Source organism: Nerophis lumbriciformis, linkage group LG21 (assembly GCF_033978685.3).
Source record: "Nerophis lumbriciformis linkage group LG21, RoL_Nlum_v2.1, whole genome shotgun sequence".
Classification (NCBI taxonomy): Eukaryota; Metazoa; Chordata; class Actinopteri; order Syngnathiformes; family Syngnathidae; genus Nerophis; species Nerophis lumbriciformis.
In genome coordinates this window covers 16,090,001-16,113,273 of record NC_084568.2, presented here as the reverse complement: position 1 = coordinate 16,113,273, position 23,273 = coordinate 16,090,001, and the positions used below count along the sequence as shown (strand labels likewise).

The following is a 23,273-nucleotide window of genomic DNA, read 5'->3' as shown; positions in this document are numbered from 1 at the left end:
TACTAAAATTAGCATGCTAACAGGTATTATTCTTCAAAAAAGAACATATGTGACAGTGAGGTGTACACTTGCAAAATTAGCAGAAAAGCTAGCATGCTAATACTAGAATGCTAACGATCGTGCTGCTAAAAACAAGCAGGAAACAGGAAGTCATCAAACTTGTGAATCCCTCTATCATCAGAACACTTTTGTTCGTACTTCTTCATTTCTGTCCTCGACTCCACGTGTTTCCCGCGTTCCCGCCACCGAGAACATGGTGACTCCAAAGTGACTCCAGGAGGGTTTTTATGGACTGGGTGCTGGTGTTATGGCGTCACCTGCAGGACCCTTAGCTGACAAATGGCCCTCATTACACGGCGTGCCGCTATTAGCGCCACCACTTGCGCTAATGGCCGCTCTTCGCCTCCATTGTGATCCATTACTGTCAGCCGACGCTGTCAATCACGCTGGGACTGGTGGGGTGGAGGGGGGGTGTCTCACTATCTCCAACTGTCGTCTACCAAGTAACTTCCACGTTGGTGAAGTACTCTCGCAGCTATACGACATTATAAGTCGCTCAGTATGCATTAAAAACTGCAGCAAGGGATCAATGACATGATGGCATCACTAATGAGCGTCATCGTCACGGCAACACTGGACTCACCTTGGCGGCCCACCACGCTGAGGGGCTCCAGGTCCTGAGGGAAGGGGGCGGCGCCATGGGACGTCCGCGCCAAGGAGGTCGCCATCAGCAGGAGCGGCAGGAAGGGGAGGGGCGAGTGCGGCGTCCGCCTCATCGTGGCCCGAAAGTGTCGACTCAGCGGGAAGACATGGCCCCTCCCACCGCGGCGTCACCTCCCACCTGGCGGGAGACAACACGTTTCACACTCAGTCATGTTTGAGTACAGCACAAGGGCACCAATTAATCTGGCCCACCACACCCTTTATTTTATTTTGCACCGCCACCTCATTTTAATGTGGCCTGCTACATCACTTATGTGGTCCACCACATCATTTATGTGACCCACCACATTATTTTAATGTTGCCTGCTATATCATTTTATGTGGTCTACCACCTCATTTATGTGACCCTCCACATCATTTATAGTGGCCTGCTACATCACTTATGTGGTCTACTACATCATTTATGTGACCCTCAACTTCACTTTAACGTGGCCTGCTATATCATTTTATGTGGTCTACCACTTCATTTATGTGACCCTCCACATCATTTATAGTGGCCTGCTACATCACTTATGTGGTCTACCACATCATTTATGTGACCCTCCACGTCGGTTTAATTTGGCCTGCTACATCATTTTATGTGATCTACCATTTCATTTATGTGACCCTCTACATCATTTTAATATGGCCTGCTACATCATTTTATGTGGCCTACCACATAATTTTAAATGGCCTGCTACATCATTTTATGTGGCCTACCACTTCATTTATGTGACCCTCCACATCATTTTAAAGTGGTATGCTATATCATTTTAATGTGACCCGCCACATCCTTTTAATGTTACCCCCCTGTCATTTTAATGTGGTATGCTACATTGTAATGTGACCCTCCACATCATTTTAAAGTGGCCTGCTAAATCATTTTATGTGGTCTATCACTTCATTTATGTGACCCTCCACATCATTTTAAACTGGTATGCTACATCATTTTATTGTGAGCCGCCACATCTTTTTAATGTTACCCCCCCTGTCATTTTAATGTGATGTATGCTACATCATTGTAATGTGACCTTCCACATCACTTTAATGTGTCCTGCTACATTATTTTATGTGATCTACCACATAATTTATGTGACCCTCCACATCATTTTAATGTGGCCTGCTGCATCATTTCCCGTGGTGAGCCACATCCTTTTAATGTTACCCGCCATATCATTTTAATGTGGTATGCTACATAATTTTAAGGTGGCATGCTACATTTTATGTGGTCTACCACTTCATTTATGTGACCCTCCACATCATTTTAATTTGGCCTGCTATATCATTTTATGTGGTGAGCCACGTCATTTTAATGTTACCTGCCACATAATTTTAATGTGGTCTGCTACTTCATTTTAATGTGGCCTGCTACATCATTTTATGTGGTCTACGACTTCATTTATGTGACCCTCCACATCGTTTTAGTGTGGACTGCTATTTCATTTTATGTGGTGAGCCACACCCCTTTAATGTTACCTGTCACATCATTTTAACATGGTCTCATACATCATTTTAACGTGACCCGCCACATCATTCTAAAGTGACACGCCACACCTTTTTAAGGTGGACTGCTATATCATTTTATGTGCTGAGCCACGTTCTTTTAATGTGACCCGTCACATCATTTAATGTGGTCTGCTACATCATTTTATGTGGTCTACCACACCATTTATGAGGCGAGCCACATCCTTTAAAATGTGACCCTACACTTAATTTTAATTTGGCCTGCTACATAATTTTATGTGGTCTACCACGTCATTTATGAGGTGAGCCACATCCTTTTAACATGACCCACCACATCATTTTTAAGTGGCCGACTATATCATTTTATGTGGTCTACCACGTCATTTATGAGGCGAGCCACATCATTTTAATTTGGCCTGCTACATCATTTTATGTGGTCAACCACATAATTTTAACGTAGCCTGCTATATAATTTTGCGGTCTACCACGTCATTTAGGAGGCGAGCCACACCTTTTTAACGTAACACTCCACATAATTTTAACGTGGCCTGCTACATAATTTTATGTGGATTTACCACATCACGTATGAGGCGAGCCACATCATTTTAATGTGGCCCGCCACATAATTTTAATTATGGCCTGCTACATCTTTTATGTGGTCAACCACGTCATTTATGAGGCGAGCCGCATCCTTTTAACGTGACCCTCCACATCACTTTAATGTGGCCTGCTACATAATTGTATGTGGTCTACCACATCATTTATGAAGCGAGCCACCTCCTTTTAATGTGACCCTCCACATCTTTTCAATGTGACCCGCCACGTAATTCTAATGTGACCCTCCACATCGATTTAAAGTGGCCTGCTACGTCATATTATGTGGTCGTGGCCTGCTACATCATATTATGTGGTCAACCACGTCATTTATCAGGTGAGCCAAATCATTTTACTTTGCCGTGGAGCGCCACTTCCTTTTAGTATGGCCAGCCCCATAAGTTTACTGTGACACGCCACATCATTTTATCGTGGCCCGCCACGTAATTTTGATTGTGAACTGCCACTTCATTTTAGTGTGACCCATCCCATAATTTTAATGTGACACGTCCAACAATTTGTATGTGGCACACCACATCATTAAAGTAGTCCACCACATTGTTACATACTACATGGCATAGCAGCTTCTTTTTAGAATGGCCTGCCTAATCTTTTTACGTGGCCCACCACATCATTTATGTGGCCTGTTCCAAGCATTTTATTTGTTATCAAAAAAAACATTTCAAACAGTTGCCTTTGCAAATTGTGTAACAAGGCTATCATACACGTATATTCTTATACATTCACTCTTTCATGTGGCAGCCATAATTGCGTACAAAAGTAAAGTACCAATGATTGTCACACACACACTAGGTGTGGCGAAATTATCCTCTGCATTTGACCCATCACCCTTGATCACCCCCTGGGAGGTGAGGCGAGCAGTGAGCAGCAACGGTGGCCGCGCCCAGGAATCATTTTTGGTGATTTAACCCCCAATTCCAACCCTTGATGCTGAGTGCCAAGCGGGGAGGTAATGAGTCCCATTTTTATAGTCTTTGGTATGACTCGGCCGGGTTTTGAACTCACAACCTGCCGATCTCAGGGCGGATACTCTAACCACTACAGTTAGCAAGATGCTAATAGCACGCTAGCACACAAGGACAGATGATAAAGAGTCTGAACGTTGCCTAGCAGGCCGGATTAGCGCACACAAACAACACAAAAACAGACGACCACACAAAGCGCGGCCGCCAGCTCGCCGTCTAAAAGTGAGCGGGCGCTGATAAAAGCGTGGGAAATAACGTGTTCCCCTCGGAATGATCTGTACCAGAAGCCTGGCTTCAAAGTTCAGTCCGGAACATTTTGTGTGATAAAGCCAGCCAAACAGAATGACAACATACCAGCTCTGATGCCTCAAATGAAAAGCTGCTTTCAATAAGCGTGTACTTCGTTTCCTCCACTTTCAAAATAAAACAACTTGCCTTGTTGAATCAACTGAGACACGGAACACATGCTAGCTTGCTAGTTAGCGTCAAGTGCTAGCTGTACAGGTGACATTTCTTCTTCTTCTGGAATGTTCTCAGCTCAAAGTCTCTCGGAGTGAGGACAAAGTCTCGAGTATTACAACCTCTTTGCTGTGAAGATGAATTGTTATTGTTTCCAATATGTTCCACGCACAATACACAATGTTACATCTAAAATACTGTACCTCTGGAGTACTATGTAAACACAACAAACAGCTCACAGGAAGAAATACTTTAATATATATATATATACACAAGTATATATACATACATACATACATACTGTACATACAGTATATATATACATATACACACACCCACGTTTATGTGTGTATCTGTATACACACACACACACACACACCTATATACGTATATGTATACATATACTATATATATATATATATATATATATATACATATATATACATATACTATATACTGTATATAAATATACACATATACTATATATATATATAGACATATACTATATATATATATATATATATATATATATATATATACACATATAGATACATACATATATACATACATACACACATATATATATACATATACACACACCCACGTTTATGTGTGTATCTGTATACACACACACACACACACACACACACACGCTTATATACGTATATATATACATATATATATATATATATATATATATATACATATACATATACTATATATATATATCTATATATATATATCTATATATATACACACTAGAGATGCGCGGTTTGCGGGCACAACCGCGGAGTCCGCGGATTATCCGCGGATCGGGCGGATGAAATTTAAAAAAATTAGATTTTATCTGCGGGTCGGGTCGGGCGGTTGAAATAAAAAAAAATTAGATTTTAAATAGATTCAGGCGGGTGGCAGTTAAACCAATTCGGAAATATATATACATAGTTAAATGTTGTTACCCACATACGAAAAACGAGCAGGCACCTGCTGCATATGCCACAACAGAAGAAAAAAAAAGAAAAGAGATGGACACTTTTACGGAGCGGAGAAGGCCCCAGACGCCTCGCCGGGGTCCGGGACCGAGGCCCCTTCCCCCGAGAGGGCCCCACCGGGAGCCGTAGCTGAGGCGATCCGCGAGAAGGGCCCGACGCACGTCCAGGGTCACCACCGCGCCCACCGCACCGACACCCCGCCTCGTCCGCCTTCACCGCAGCCGGCGTCACGCGCAGCAGGTAAGCAGCTTACCTGCCCGCCACCCCCGTGGCCGGGAACCCGTAACAGGGGTCACTCCGCGCGCTCTGCCCGCGCAGCTTACCTGCCCGCCACCCCTGTTGCCGGGGGCGCGTAACAGGGGTCACTCCGCGCGCAGTGCGCTCACGAAAGGGGTGGGGCTCACCCTGGTTGATATAGACAGCAGCTAGGACGGTGGCCATGGAAGTCGGAACCCGCTAAGGAGTGTGTAACAACCCACCCGCCGAATCAACTAGCCCTGAAAATGGATGGCGCTGGAGCGTTGGGCCCATACCCGGCCGTCGCCGGCAGCGAGATGCGCTTGGAGGTGCGCTCAGCACGGCTCCCATATGATTGCGCACTGGTGTGCGTCTGGGTCGTGACAGCGTGGCACGCGAATGTCTGTACTGCATTGGATCAGTCTCCTTTCTTTAACAGGCAAAAGCTTTATACCCTCACTAATGCCTTGCATCGTCTATATTAGATATATAACAACGGGCGGGTGCGGGCGGATGGCGGGCGGGTGCGGTTCTGATCAAATGTTACATCGGGTGGATGGCGGATGGTTGACGACTTTCTGATGCGGTTGCGGATGAAATAATTGCCTATCCGCGCATCTCTAATACACACACATATACTGTATATATATATACACATATTATATATATATATATATACACATACACACACACACACACACACACACACACACAAACATATGTAGATATTCATATACTGTACACACACACACACACACACACACACACACACACGTATAAACATATATATGTATACATACATATACTGTATATATATATATTTATATATATGTCTTAATAAGGTTATCCAAAAAATAGTGCTCGATACCGTAGTAGAGCGCAATATATATAATAAAAATCTCCTGATGATTGAGGGTACCCCCCTCATGAAACAGGCCTGTAGAGATGAAATAGTCTTGTGATTTTTTTCCCACACATACATATATTTATATATATATATATATACACACACACACACACACACACACACACACTTATAAACATATATGTATGCATACATATATTGTATATATATATATATATATATATATATATATATATATACACACACACACACTTATAAACATATATATGTATACATACATCTACTGTATATATACACACACACACACACATATATATATACTGTAAATACATGCACATGCAAATGTGTGTATATTTTCAGTTAATCGTTCATATTTATTCTTTACATGAGTAAACAAGGAGAGCATTGTCTACCAGTTCCAATTCCTTTTGTGTTAAACATGCTTGGCCAACACAGCTGATTTTGTTAAAACAACATGAAACACTACATTGTAATACTACACCAACACATCACACCACAGTACATATTTTGAAATACTGCATTCCTCATTAAAAAACTACACTCACAATACATGAAAATATTATATTAAATCCATTAAAATACACTACATTACAAACTACATGAAAATATTTTATTAAATACATGAAAATACACTACATTACATTCTACATGAAAATATTACATTAAATCCATGAAATGCACTACAATACATACTACATCAAAATATTATATTAAATCCATTAAAATACACTACATTACACGCTACATGAAAATACACCTTACATATTACATGAACATATAAAATTAAATTCATGAAAATACACTACATTACACACTACATGAAAATATTACATTAAATCCATGAAAATACACATTACATACTACATGAAAATATTACATTAAATCTATGAAACTACACTACATTACATACTACATGGAAATATATTAAATCTGTGAAAATACACATTACATACTACATGAAAACATTACATTAAATCCGTGAAAATACACATTACATACTACATGAAAATATTACATTAAATCCATGAAACTACAGTACATTACATCCTACATGAAAATATTACATTAAATCCATGAAACTACACTACATTACATACTACATGGAAATATATTAAATCTGTGAAAATACACATTACATACTACATGAAAACATTACATTAAATCCGTGAAAATACACATTACATACTACATGGAAATATTACATTAAATCCATGAAACTACACTACATTACATACTACATGGAAATATTAAATCCGTGAAAATACACATTACCGGTACATACTACATGAAAATATTACATTAAATCCACTACATTACATACTACATGAAAATATTACATTAAATCCATTAAACTACACTACATTACATACTACATGGAAATATATTAAATCCGTGAAAATACACATTACATACTACATGAAAATATTACATTAAATCCATGAAAATACACATTACATCCTACATGAAAATATTGCATTAAATCCATGAAACTACACTACATTACATACTACATGGAAATATATTAAATCCGTGAAAATACACATTAAATACAACATGAAAATATTACAATAAATCCATGACATACACATTACATACTACATGGAAATATTACATTAAATCTATTAAAATACACTACATTACATACTACATGAAAATATTATATTAAATCCATTAAAATACACTACATACTACATGAAAATATTAAATTAAATCCATGAAAATACACTACATTACATACTACATGAAAATATTAAATTAAATCCATGAAAATACACTACATTACATACTACATGAAAATATTACATTCAATCCATGAAAATACACATTACATACGACATGAAAATACAACTTTACAACACTACACTGCATGGTACTGAAGACCCTACATACTATACTACTTCCTGTAGCACTATAAAAGGACGTTGGCCAAAATCCCACGAGTCCTTCCTTGCTAACGCTAAGCTAGCAGTGACACAGGGGGATTTAAGGTGGCCTGAGGATGTAAACAAACGCACGGTCAGCAAAACAACGCATGATTCCAACGTGGACGGCGAGACAGAGGCTCCATTGTGCGCTCCTCCCTCCCTCCCTCCCCCGCTCTTTGCAGTCTCATGACCGCCATCACGGCGACTCCCTGAGCGGCTGAGCGCGTGCTCGCGTCACACCTGCCCAAGGAGAAAGTTTGCTAATTAGATTTCCGGAGGACGACCACGCTGATGCCCCTGCAGCAAATTGCACGCAGGATCAAGGAGCGCCGGGCCATAATTGGGAGCACAAATCCCCGTGGGGGACGGCGGCGGCGGATTGAGGGGTGTCAGGCGGGGGGCACGCGTCCCACCGAGCTCCAATTACCGCAGCTTTCAAGGCGGCGTGGCGTATCGACACCTGCACACTTCCCAAAGTGCTTCACTTCGCCCAGCTGGGAAAACGTTCAACACTCCACTCACCTGGATGAGCCGCCATGTTGGCGGCGGTCCAGGAAGAAGACATTTCAAACAAACACGTCAGCTGGGACGCCCGTCCACTCAGAGAGGCTGGAGTGGCGAACAACAAAAACGCTCGGGGGGATTTCCACGGCAACATTCTAAAAGCTCCATTAGCATCCCGACTCTCGGCGGAGCCTTTCTTTGTATTTCCATGAGAAAATAAATCAATCCACTCCGCTCATTCGGGCACCGCTCTAGCCGCACCGAGCCTGCTTGGCGCCATGTTAGGGCTGAGAAGCGTCCACGGAGGGGGAGACCCTCGTCGCCATCGGTGTCACTCAGACGGCTCTCTGGGGGACGCCGCTTTGACCTCGCCGGCCATCCAGCTCACAGCGGTGACAGTCGCTTGTCGCCGACTTCATCGATCTCGTCCGTCAAGTTCGAGCCCGCCTTCGACTTCTGTGAGGGGTCTTGACGTCGGACGATAAGAAAGTTCGCTCCAACCGGAGTATTTCCTTGTGACCAAGTGTGAAGCTAACATAGCCTGAATGCTAATCAATCAATCAAAGTTTAATCACAAAACTACACCCCCGGACCTGAAGTCACATGTTTCATTATTTGCTGTAAAGGTGTTCAGATTGAAAGTAGCTGCTCGCTATGGAGGTTAAATTGTGTCTTTATTACGAAAGCCGTTTTTTTACACCGAATTTATGCAACTGATTTTTTTCTTTTTTAACATCAAATTATGCAGACACTTTCATTGAAAAAAAAAATTGTTAGCAAAATGTGTGTGTTTAAAACTTCAGTGTAAAAAAATTCAATGTATAAAAAATTATGTGTTTTAAAGTTCAGTGTATTAATAATCAGTGTTCAAAGCTGAAAAATTTAGTGTAAAAAAATAAAAATAATCAGTGTTTAAAAATTCAATGTAAAAAAAGTAAGTGTTTAAAAATTCAGTGTATAAATGATCAGGTTTTTTTTTAATTCAGTGCTGAAACATTCAGGGTAAAAAAAAAATCAGTGTATAAAAATTCAATGCAAAAATAATTCAGTGCTGAAAAATTTTGTGTAAAAAAAAAATCATTGTTTAAAAATTCAGTGTAAAAAAAAATGTAAGTGTTTAAAAATTCAGCGTATAAAATATCAGTGTTTAAAAATTCAGTGCTGAAAAATTCAGGGTAAAAAAATCAGTGTATAAAAATTCAGTGCTTAAAGATTCAGTGTAAGTAAAACAACTCAGTGTATAACTATTCAGTGTAAAAAAACTCAGTGTATGAAAAATTTTGTGTAAAAATAAATAAATCAGTGTTTAAAAACTCAGTGTAAAAAAAATTAAGTGTTTAAAAATTCAGCGTATAAAATTCAGTGTGTATAAATTCAGTTTTAAAATTCAGTGTAAAAAAATTCAGGGCCGAAAAATTCTGTGTAAAAAAATTAAGTGTTTAAAATTTCAGTATATAAAAAATTCAGTGTCAAATAATTCAGTGTATAACAATTTAGTGTAAACAAATTCAGTGTTTTAAAATTTAGTTTATAAAAATTCAGTGCTGAAAAATCGATCTTGTCTCAGAACCAGCCAATGAGGTGTCAAGTTTAAAGTCACGTGACAGGGGTCTTGCAAAATCCCATAAAAAAGGCAGTTAACTGGGCCCGTGTCACGTGACTCCAAACTTGACACCTCATTGGCTGGTTCTGATACAGGATCGATTGCTTCAGTCTTAATTTACCGGAAACGAGTCTTGCTTTTGAAGCAGCAAATTTTCTACACTGAATTTTTATTACATAATTATTTTTTTTTTACAATTAATTTTTTTACACTGAATCTTTTTACACTGAATTGTTTTACACTGAATTTTTAAACACAGGTTTTGCAAACCATTTTTTTTTCATTTAAATTGTCAGCATCATTTAATGTAAAAAAAAAAAATCAGTTCACAAAATCTGAGTTACAAAAATTCAGTGTCCCCCAAAAAAAGCTTTCGTAATAAAGACACAAATTAACCTCCATACTAGCTCACCGCCAACACTAACGTTATCCGTGGACAGGAAGTGTTTGAGGCGCCGTCATGTCGGTCTTGAAAGTTTTTGATGGAGGGCGGACGAGCGTCTTCTTTGTCCAACCGACTAAATTATTCACGTAGGCCCTAGAATAGGTTAACTATTCTCCACCTTCACAATCCGCCAGAGCCCGTTTGTAACGCCCCCCTTGCCCCCATATCAATAATTCATCATCCCAGTGATGAACAGCTGAGACTTTCAAAAACTCCCAGCAGCATCATTCTTTCATCTTGGATCCTACGTTTTCCACGTCCTCCTTTCTGTTTGTGTCAAGTGGAGTTCCAGAAGGTTCGCAGGAAGAAGCTGTGGTTCTAACGATAGGAAAGCGAGCATGTGAGCTCGCGATGACGTACGTCGGAGGACTGACGAGACAGCTTTAGGGCACAAACGTGCCCTCGAACACACCACAAAGTTTTTTGTCTTTATCGCAACACAAACAACTGATATTGCAGCAAATTTTTCACAAAGTTGGGAATTTTTTTTTCCTTTTCAATTTGTCTTGTGATTTTAGTGTTTTAAGTTCAACCCTAAAAAGCACATCACTTATGACATCACGCACTCTGATCGACTTTCATACAACGCTTACGTAAAACCCTTAAGTGCCACAATCACTACATTTACTAAATTAGTCTGATTTCTCAAATAGTTCCGTTTTTTTGTATTTTCACTAGAGCTGTCCAACGATTAAAATATTTAATCGTAGAGATCATTTTTCATCATTAATAAATACCATTTTCAAGTTTTAATACCATGACTGCACAATTAGTTTGCTTTAATGTAATGTTTTTTTTTTTTTAAACAGCTCAACACAAAAAGGACATAAACCCGCTTTAAAAGACAATAATAAAATGACCTGCAGTGCGTTGGTGTTTTGCCAGATTTTGTATTTTGTAGAAATAAAGAATTTACTGTAAAAAAAAAAATGTGTTGAAAATTCAGTGCATAAATATATAAGTGTTTAAAAATTCAGGGCTAAAAAAAATCAGTGTATATATAAATTCAGTGTATAAAATTTCAGTGCGAAAATATTAAGTGTAAAAAATTCAGTTTTAAAATTCAGTGTATAAAAATTTAGTTTTAAAATTCAGTGTAAAAAAATTCAGTATAAAAAAATTAAGTCTAAGAAAATTAAGTCTAAAAAAATACAGTGTTTTAAAATTTTGTTTATAAAAATTCAGTGTTTAAAAATTCAGTGCTGTCTCAGAACCAACCAATGAGGTGTCAAGTTTGAAGTCACGTGACACGGGTCTTGCAAAATTGCATTAAAAAGGCAGTTAACTGGGCTTGTGTCACGTGACTACAAACTTGACACCTCATTGGCTGGTTCTGATACAGAAATAAAGAATTTGTATTCCTGCTGTAAGAGCACTTGCATTCATAGGAGGAGCAACACCATGTTTAGATAGTTTCACGCATTAATAGCACAAGGTGTGAATTGTAACTATCATTCTTTGATTTTCAAATATGTTTGGTTATGTAATTTGTGATATTTCAACCTCAATAAATGCTTCTGATATTCTGTACATTACATGTTGTACAAGTTAATCATACTTATTTTGCGGCATGACAATGTTTTAACCTTCTCTATTTATTAATAAAAAATGTTTTATCCAGCCTTTTAAACAATATGTAATTGTGGACTATCAATCAGAACAGGTTATGAAATAATATACTGTAGCAATGATAATATTGTCTAGTGAACTGTAATTACCCGATGTGGGCTACAGAGGGCAGTGACATGCATGCTTGCAGTGTTTAGACCTAGTATCAGTGAGAGCGAAGAAGAAGACAAGAAAGTGTTCGAGGATGGAGCCATCATGTGTGTGTCGCGCTTCTGCCTATCTAGTTTGACAGTGCTATTTGTGAATATACAAACCCCGTTTCCATATGAGTTGGGAAATTGTGTCAGATGTAAATATAAACGGAATACAATGATTTGCAAATCATTTTCAACCCATATTCAGTTGAATATGCTACAAAGACAACATATTTGATGTTCAAACTGATAAACTTTTTTTTTTTTTGCAAATAATCATTAACTTTAGAATTTGATGCCAGCAACACGTGACTAAGAAGTTGGGAAAGGTGGCAATAAATACTGATAAAGTTGAGGAATGCTCATCAAACACTTATTTGGAACATCCCACAGGTGAACAGGCAAATTGGGAACAGGTGGGTGCCATGATTGGGTATAAAAGTAGATTCCATGAAATGCTCAGTCATTCACAAACAAGGATGGGGCGAGGGTCACCACTTTGTCAACAAATGCGTGAGCAAATTGTTGAACAGTTTAAGAAAAACCTTTCTCAACCAGCTATTGCAAGTAATTTAGGGATTTCACCATCTACGGTCCGTAATATCATCAAAGGGTTCAGAGAATCTGGAGAAATCACTGCACGTAAGCAGCACGTAAGCAGCTTCGATCCCTCAGGCTGTACTGCATTAACAAGCGACATCAGTGTGTAAAGGATATCACCACAAGGGCTCAGGAACACTTCAGAAACCCACTGTCAGTAACTACAGTTGGTCCCTACATTTGTAAGTGCAAGTTAAACCTCTCCTATGCAAGGCGAAAACCGTTTATCAACAACACCCAGAAACGTCGTCGGCTTCGCTGGGCCTGAGCTCATCTAAGGTGGACTGATACAAAGTGGAAAAGTGTTCTGTGGTCTGACGAGTCCACATTTCAAATTGTTTTTGGAAACTGTGGACGTCGTGTCCTCCGGACCAAAGAGGAAATAAACCATCCGGATTGTTATAGGCGCAAAGTTGAAAAGCCAGCATCTGTGATGGTATGGGGGTGTATTAGTGCCCAAGACATGGGTAACATACACATCTGTGAAGGCACCATTAATGCTGAAAGGTACATACAGGTTTTGGAGCAACATATGTTGCCATCCAAGCAATGTTACCATGGACGCCCCTGCTTATTTCAGCAAGACAATGCCAAGCCACGTGTTACATCAACGTGGCTTCATAGTAAAAGAGTGCGGGTACTAGACTGGCCTGCCTGTAGTCCAGACCTGTCTCCCATTGAAAATGTGTGGCGCATTATGAAGCCTAAAATACCACAACGGAGACCCCCGGACTGTTGAACAAAATAAGCTGTACATCAAGCAAGAATGGGAAATAATTCCACCTGAGAAGCTTAAAAAATGTGTCTCCTCAGTTCCCAAATGTTTACTAAGTGTTGTTAAAAGGAAAGGCCATGTAACACAGTGGTGAACATGCCCTTTCTTAAGTACTTTGGCACATGTTGCAGCCATGAAATTCTAAGTTAATTATTATTTGCAAAAAAAAAAAAAAGTTTATGAGTTTGAACATCAAATATCTTGTCTTTGTAGTGCATTCAACTGAATATGGGTTGAAAAGGATTTGCAAATCATTGTATTCCTTTTATATTTACATCTAACACAATTTCCCAACTCATATGGAAACGGGGTTTGTAAATAAAAAGCTGACTTGTTCAAAGACAGTCTACCTCCTTCATATCGCCACCGCAATTACAATACACTTTATTTCAACCTGCCAGAAAACATTTTTTCGGTAGAAATATCACAGAATAATATTACAAAACATCTTTGACTAAGCCTGATGCCGTTGTAAGACAATTTTTTGTTGTTTTGTTGGTTAGACCGGATGTGAAGCGTAGCGCTATTATTGTGAAACCGGAAGTGTGTGATTGGTACGAGAATAGACTTGACGTATTTTGACGAAAGTCTCAGATGAAAGTGATTTCAGATTTCCTCTTTTTTTCTGCTGAGCTTTTATTCTATCTTAATATAGAAGTTACAGAAACAATCTACAATTGATGTTATCAATGCACTTAACTGTAATGCACACACGGACGTGAAGCTCCATCCTCTCTACAAGTGGCACAGCGCGCCAGCAGCGTTCGATCTAATGATGTCGTCGGAGAAGAACTTGCCATGGCTTTGGACCTGAGACTTCTATAATGCCCTGCTTTCTTCGTACATTTCTACTGGCTATTTTCCACGCTTGTGGATCCAAAGTAACTGGATGTTATTACATTTCCTCAAGCTACGGAACGGGCCGAGGGTCAAAAAGGAGTAAGGATGTTATTTGCGCGTTAAAAAAAATATTGCCTTATATTTTTATATATAATTCATATATATACTTTTTCACACCTACGTGTGAAGTCCCAGTGTCCAGGCACAGTCTCCAATGTGACTATTGGTCATACGCCTTGTGCTTCCTGTACATTGGGGGGGGGGCGTGCTTATTTTCTTTTAGCGCGGATAAATGTATTGCTTTTCCGGTTAACCTATGACGTCACACCAAAACGAGATATAGCCCGGTTCTCGTTGTGCTTGATGTCTGCTTTAATATTGGCACAGATGACAAATATTACGTCTCTAATAGCTATGCTGATGATAAGTAACTTTTCAACCTTCAAAAAATATTTTCCTAACTTTTGGGACGATACATGGACTTACAATTGGTGGAATGACACCTCTGTCATGGCCTGAGGGGGGTCTGTATCGCTCTCAATGACACTTAGCACGTTTGAGGAGGACCTGGACAGCCCTATAACTGGTTCATGTAGTAACAAGGTCATTGTAAACTCAGTGCATTCAAACGATTGCAACTGGACTGTTTGGTTTGTCTTCAAAGAAGAAAACAAAACATCAAGTTCACCTGTGAGGATTTCAAAGACAGTAAGTTATCTGTGATGTCCACATTGGAGAAAAAAAGGGGCCTCCATGTCGGGGTTTACCGAAAACCCACACCTACCGATCAATACCTACTTTTAGACTCACACTACCCACTGGAACAAAAACTGGGCGTTATCAGAACCTTACAACACAGAGCTGATAATGTTCCTACCAGCCAACAGACCAAAGAGAAAGAGCATCGGCCTTTGAGGGAAGCCCTTAAAACCTGTGGTTACCGCAGCTGGTTGTTTGTGGAAAGTGCATCTCGTTCCAGAAACAACAAGAACAGAGTGGATGAGGAGGGAAAAGGTGACAGGCGCAAACATATTGTCATTCCATATGTATCAGGTCTATCTGAAAAACTCAGAAAATGTTCTAATCTACACAACATCCCAGTACACTTCAAACCGGGCAACACCCTGAGACAGAGACTAGTGCATCCTAAATACCGGACACCGCACACCCACAAAAACAATCTGGTTTTATGCTAACCAGTGTAATGATGAATGCACTGATTCAAATATTGGGGGAAAAAAACAACCAGTAAGCAGACAATAGCACAGCAAAGACGGGCAAACTCTTCAAGCCAAGACTCAGCTGTCTACCTGCATCTCAGGGAGAAACAGCACTTCTTTGAGAAGAAAAATGTACAAATCCTGGACAGGGATGGTACGAAAGAGGAGTGAGGGAAGCCATCTATGTTGAGGTTGAAAAAACATTCCTGAACAGAGGAGGTGGTCTGCGACACCACCCGTCTCCCATATACAACACTGTCCTTTCAACCATTCTTAACAGGCGTTAGAAACATTCTGGTCACAGGAGGTGACCAGAATGCCATTGATGCCATTTGTTTAAAACTGAATGGAACGCTAACGTGGGTGATTCCGACTATTTTGGACTGGTAGTAGTCGATCCACTGCAATCGTCCTGCCACATAATACCTCAATGCTATCAAGGGGAAATTACACTTCAACGACTGTCGTTTGCTTTGATAGTAGGATTGCTCGTTTGCATCAAAACAGTTGTTTTTTCTCACTACGATAGGGCAAAACCATCCTTGCCCAGGCACACCTTCTGGTTTTAGAGTATAAATATTTGGGGTTTTGCAACCAGCCGCTGGACTAGATCTGACCAATCTAAGTGTATGAGCATGAACTGATAAAGCCTACTGAGGTATTTGCACCAGCGGCTAGACCAGATCTGACCAATCTAAGTCTAAGACTAGATCTGACCAATCTCAGTCTAAGAGCATGAACTGATGAAGCCTACTGAGGTATATGCACCAGCGGCTAGACCAGATCTGACCAATCTCAGACTACGTCTAGATCTGACCAATCCTTGTACCATTCCTGCTTCATTATCTTACGTCTCACTCAAAGCCAGCATTGTACATTTCCTTTGAGACCTTTTTAGATAAATCCTGTTTTCTTTTTTTCTCCCATCGATGCACTTCGAAATAGGATAGAATGACGTTCTTTTAATTAGAGAAGCAACAGTCTCCTCTCAATTCCAGTTGTTAACCTTGATTTTATTGAACGGGATCTGCTTACGGGTTGTATCCCCCCCCACACATCCACTCGAGAGATCTGGTTTTCAATCGCATATTCCGGGTGTGTTAGTACGGCTTTTCAAAAACCGAACACAATCTTCCATCCATCCATCCATCTTCTTCCGCTTATCCGAGGTCGGGTCGCGGGGGCAGCAGCCTAAGCAGGGAAGCCCAGACTTCCCTCTCCCCAGCCACTTCGTCCAGCTCCTCCCGGGGGATCCCGAGGCGTTCCCAGGCCAGCCGGGAGACATAGTCTTCCCAACGTGTCCTGGGTCTTCCCCGTGGCCTCCTACCGGTTGGACGTGCCCTAAACACCTCCCTAGGGAGGCGTTCGGGTGGCATCCTGACCAGATGCCCGAACCACCTCATCTGGCTCCTCTCGATGTGGAGGAGCAGCGCCTATACTTTGAGCTCCCCCCGGATGACAGAGCTTCTCACCCTATCTCTAAGGGAGAGCCCCACCACCCGGCGGAGGAAACTCATTTCGGGCGCTTGTACCCGTGATCTTGTCCTTTCGGTCATAATCCAAAACTCATGACCATAGGTGATGTGAACACAATCTGATAAAGGTATTTCCATGGGTTGTCAGATACCTATTTAAAACCGAACTATTTGAAGAATCAGACTAATTCAGTGCACGCACACATTTGCATTGGTTTAAGCAAACTTTAGCTAACAAACTGAACAACACCATACAACTTTTATTGACACCCCCTCACATCATTGATTGATTGAGACTTTTATTAGTAGATTGCACAGTACAGTACATATTCCGTACAATTGGCCACTAAAAGGTAACACCCGAATAAGTTTTTCAACTTGTTTAAATCGAGGTCCACGTTAATCAATTCATGGTAAAACAACTGCGCCCAGACCCTGACGACTCTACAATATGAAGTATAAACGATAAAACATTGAATATTAAGAGTATGTGAAATTTCGACGCCGACCGTGTTTACTTCCGTGATGACCTTAAAAGTTTTGTGCGCCAAACATGCCAACGTGTGGAGAGAGCGTGTTCTGCATTTTACCCATAAGGCTTTGTAGTGGACTTATATGGGTGTATTTTTAAATTGTCTATGGTGCTTAGACATTTTTTAATAAGGTCTACACTTTTCAGTGAGCAGGTGCGACCGTGTGTTGACTTTCTGTGTTGGTTATAGTTTATTTGCACCATGAGTGGGAAACGTTGTTTGGATTGGGTCAAATAAATTGATGCCATGCTCAGTACACTTCAAAATAAAACTCCTTGTTATTAACTGAGATTACTAATTCGGGATGTGAATTCAGAATCGATTTTCCATTTAAAACGATTTTCAATTTAAAAACTATACTTTTTTTTAAATAACATTAAATGCCAAATGTATGATTTACTACATTCCTCAATAAAATAGATACATTTCTATATTACCTTAAAGAAAACTGTTTTTGTTTAATGAAATTCTACCCAAACGTGTACTAAAGGCAAATACAAAACAGGCAAATATGATCACATGAAGTTAAGAGGCCATGCCATGAAGCTAATTTGATTGGATTGTAACTTTTCTACATCACCAAAATGGATCATGTATGTTGCTGTATGTATACTTTTGACCCGTGTCCTGGGCATGACGTTAAAGTGCATCCGGCAGTGGAGGCTCCTCTATGGGGTCTTGGGCATTAGGACGTTAACCCCTTTACTACTGTTACCCCAGGTGGCCCTTGGCAAAGGCCTAGTACCTGACTGCCCCCTAGCCAGGGATACGGTGAAGACCTCAACGGCGGAGCAGGCGGAAGACGGTAGATGTAAGAACTACCACGACGGCTGCGATGGCGGAAGAAGGCGCCCCCACATCCATGTGGGCCCAGTTATGGGGAAATAACAACCCAAGACCTCAACGGTGGAACAGGCGGAAGATGACTGCTAACCCTATGGAGCGTCACAACGGCTGGAATGGCGGATGAAGGCTGCAAAAAAGGGTCCCCAGTCGTCTTGGACTCCATGCCACTGGACCCTGACCCGGATCTGTCAAGGATGGTGTGGTGACTGTCTGTGCACCAGTCTCCCCACGTTAAACTAAGTCACGCACAGGCATCCTACGTAAAGGGATACCCCCCTACCAGGAGGATCGTCATACTCGTTTCGAGTGACCGTCGATTGTCAGAAAAATTGTATTTAAATTATCAAAAAACTTTCCGTTCTGAGTTCCCAATGAACAGACAAGAGGCTGTCTTTGTTGCACCAAGCAAAGGCTTGGAAAATTCCATTGTGTACGATGGGATGAGACGGGAGGGGTTATCTATTGTCATCGAGGACCTGCCCAAGATGAATCCAGGACTAACCCATGCCCGAGGCATCTTCTTCTTTTGTTTTCAATGTGACCAAAAACAAGAGCTGTTTACATAACCCCCATTCCTTTGGAAGCAGATGTTGTTGTGTAAACAGGGAGTGTCCAAATAAAGGAGGAGACGTAAACCTTTTTCGTCAGAGAGTCGTGCAAGACTGTACAGAGAGTACAGTTGCCGCGTCTCTCCTCAAAATTGAGTCCAAATTTAATTCTGTCTCTGTTTGATTCTTTGCTTCTTGTCTTGTTTAATAGATGTCATCAGTGTTTGAACCTGACACTTTTGACCCACAGATTTGGTCACATTTTCAGTAGACCCATAATAAATTCATAAAAGAACCAAACTTCATGAATGTTTTTTGTGACCAACAAGTATGTGCTCCAATCACTCTATTACAAAAAAATAAGAGTTGCAGAAATGATTGGAAACTCAAGACAGCCATGACATTATGTTCTTTACAAGTGTATGTAAACTTTTGACCAGGACTGAAATGACAACAGCTTCAATATAGAGGCAACTTGTTTACCACTCTGCTGGTACTTTAGGGGAGAACATCAATATGGAGCCACCGACTGTCGCCTAAACGGGCTGCAGAAGAACACATGGCGGTTCTCATGCCAGATAAGGAAAAAGAGGTTTGCAGCAGGATGAACAGGAAGTGAACATGTCATGGTGTTGGACAGGAGAAGAAAACCAATAGAATGCTCGATGTGTTTTGCCACCATCAGCAAAACGACATCATGCTCCAGACAGACGGAAGACAAGTGGACGCTGAGGGACGCATTTGGCGGCAAAGAGGCCCTCGTTAAGATAACGCCGTCGTCACGACCGCGCGCTCCCCGCTCAGATTAAACACTCCATCACTGTCCGAAGGGCCGCCGCGCACGCTTGCAATTACCGGGAAGGATGAAGGCGTCCAACGGGGACAACCTTCGATGACATCATGAGGGGGCGGGGCATTCGCACACAACAGCGATAATGCGGACTTCCCTCCTGGCCGTCAGCTGCGAACCGGATCAGAACCGGATCAGAACCGCTTTCCTTGAAGTCAACACCCGGGGGCGGGGGGAGCAGCCATTAACAAAACAAGCTCCTCTCCTTCAAAGCCACTGACATGATGTCAGCGGCGGTTCTGAGCCAGCACACAAGCCAAATTAGCAGCGAGTTCAGCCAGCTGTTGCGCTCGTTTGTGCTATTTTAGTAGGACTTATTATCATATTATGTTATGCTGTGAATGCTGACGGCCACATTTCTCAGCCAACTCACATCCGAATGAAGGCAAAAATGTTCCGCTCCTTCTACACACATGGACTAATATCCACATTTTCTAAAAAATACAATTTTTTTTTTGTTGCAAATTTTCCGTAACCAACTTTTGTCCCATGGAAATGAAAGGAGCTTAATATAGTGTTTTTAAATCAGTTAGTGGGCGGCTAAAGGTCCTTTTGTAGCTAACAAGGGTCCTACAGGCAGTAGCCGGGCAGCTCAATGTTTTTTTGTTTGTTTTTGTTTTACTGAGTCTTTTCAAAAACCCTTTTGGTGCCATCTTTCGCTTTAAAGGGGAACATTATCACCAGACCTATGTAAGCGTCAATATATACCTTGATGTTGCAGAAAAAAGACCATATTTTTTTTTAACCGATTTCCGAACTCTAAATGGGTGAATTTTGGCGAATTAAACGCCTTTCTATTATTCGCTCTCGGAGCGATGACGTCACAACGTGACGTCACATCGGGAAGCAATCCGCCATTTTCTCACGTTCGTGGGTGTGTTGTCGGAGGGTGTAACAACACGAACAGGGACGGATTCATGTTGCACCAGTGGCCCAAAGATGCGAAAGTGGCAAGAAATTGGACGAAATTTGTTCAAAATACGAGGGTGTGGGGAAAGCCGACGAAATGGTGAGTCGTTTGTTCCGCACACTTTACCGACGAAAGCTATGCTACGACAGAGATGGCAAGAATGTGTGGATATCCTGCGACACTCAAAGCAGATGCTGACATCAACTCCAAAACTGGACAGATCAGCTTTCAGGAAAAGAGAGCGGATGAGGGTATGTCTACAGAATATATTAATTGATGAAAACTTTATTTATTACTCGCGGTTTTACGTAAATTATTATACATAAACTGTGTTTGCCAATAATTTAGCTCAAAAACATTTATTTTTTTCAATCATTCGAATACATTCGGGTAGTCTTGTGTAATGCAGTATTTTGTGTCTATTTAGGTATGGTTAACCTGAGTGCTGAAATCGTGGAAAAATATATGTTCCTAGCGCACCTGAAATGGGCTGTCTGCACTCTCAAAGTGCATGTTGTTGCCAAATGTATTTCATATGCTGTAAACCTAGTTCATAGTTGTTAGTTTCCTTTAATGCCAAACAAACACATACCAATCGTTGGTTAGAAGGCGATCGCCGAATTCGTCCTCGCTTTCTCCCGTGTCGCTGGCTGTCGTGTCGTTTTCGTCGGTTTCGCTTGCATACGGTTCAAACCGATATGGCTCAATAGCTTCAGTTTCTTCTTCAATTTCGTTTTCGCTACCTGCCTCCACACTACAAACATCCGTTTCAATACATGCGTAATCTGTTGAATCGCTTAAGCCGCTGAAATCCGAGTCTGAATCCGAGCTAATGTCGCTATACCTTGCTGTTCTATCCGCCATGTTTGTTTGTATTGGCATTAAGGCTGCAGCTAACGATTATTTTTCTATCGATTAATCTATAGATTATTTTTTCGATTAATCGGTTAATCTATAGATTATTTTTTTCGATTAATCTATAGATTATTTTTCCTTTTACCGATTATTTTTTTAATTTAAAATGAAAATGAAAAAATAAATGTAGGCCAGTTTTTTCAAAAGGCATGGCTTTTATTTACAAAAAAAAAAGTATGGCCACTCAGTCAACATTGACAACAACATGACAAAATATTCTGTAACAATGTAAACATTTAACAAAATTAAAAGTAGCTTATTTGCTTTTAATGTGCAAATATAAAAGTAAACATCCAGTGCAAATCTTAATATTCTGCAATAGTATAAGCATTTCAAAAGTAAAAGTATTGCTTATTTTGCTTTAAAATGTGCAAAAATAAAGATAAACATCCAATTCAAAAAAGTGCAAAACGGAAATATTCTGTAACAACAGTGTAAACATTTCAACAAAAGTAAAAGTATTGCTTATTTGCTAAAATGTGCAAAAATAAAGATAAACATCCAATACAAAAAAGTGCAAAACGAAATATTCTGTAACAACAGTGTAAACATTTCAACAAAAGTAAAACTTTTGCTTATTTTGCTTAATAACACAACAATGATAGTATGATTAAAGTGAAAGTTAATTGTTCGTTTGTACATAGTATACGTAATTGTTAATGTTGTAAAAGGTATTTGCACAACTAATTAACGTTAGCGTTAAAGAGGAGCGCGTCTTTGTAAACACTGAACAGGCACGCCAAACGCTCCTCTCAGAGCGAAACGGTGCTTTAGTTTATGAATTTACAACGCAGATACAAATGACACATTCATGTTTTTGTGTAATGATGACAACGTATACTCACGCGGACGATTGACTAGTTGATGGTGATGGCAAGAACGCTGCCGTTGTGCTGCTATGATAGGCCATTTCCGCTCGACACAGTGTGCATACAACAACATTATTAGCAGAGGTGGGTAGAGTAGCCAGAAATTGTACTCAAGTAAGAGTACTGTTACTTTAGAGATTTATTACTCAAGTAAAAGTAAGGAGTAGTCACCCAAATATTTACTTGAGTAAAAGTAAAAAGTATGTTGTGAAAAAACTACTCAAGTACTGAGTAACATACACACACATATCATATATATATATATATATATATATATATATATATATATATATGTGTATATATATATATATATATATATACACACACACACA

The 23,273-nt window shown here is 40.2% G+C and overlaps 1 protein-coding gene across 2 annotated transcripts in view; it reads right to left on the bottom strand.

Moving 5' to 3' along the window:
• sema6cb (semaphorin 6Cb) overlaps positions 1 to 23,273 on the bottom strand; it is a 185,240-nt gene that overhangs the window by 58,261 nt on the left and 103,706 nt on the right. For both annotated transcript variants that reach the window (XM_061982832.1, XM_061982833.1), the window contains exon 4: positions 644 to 841. In XM_061982832.1, the coding sequence (XP_061838816.1) occupies positions 644 to 776 (133 nt within the window). In that variant the 5' untranslated portion in view covers positions 777 to 841. The remainder of the gene's footprint in view (positions 1 to 643; positions 842 to 23,273) is intronic.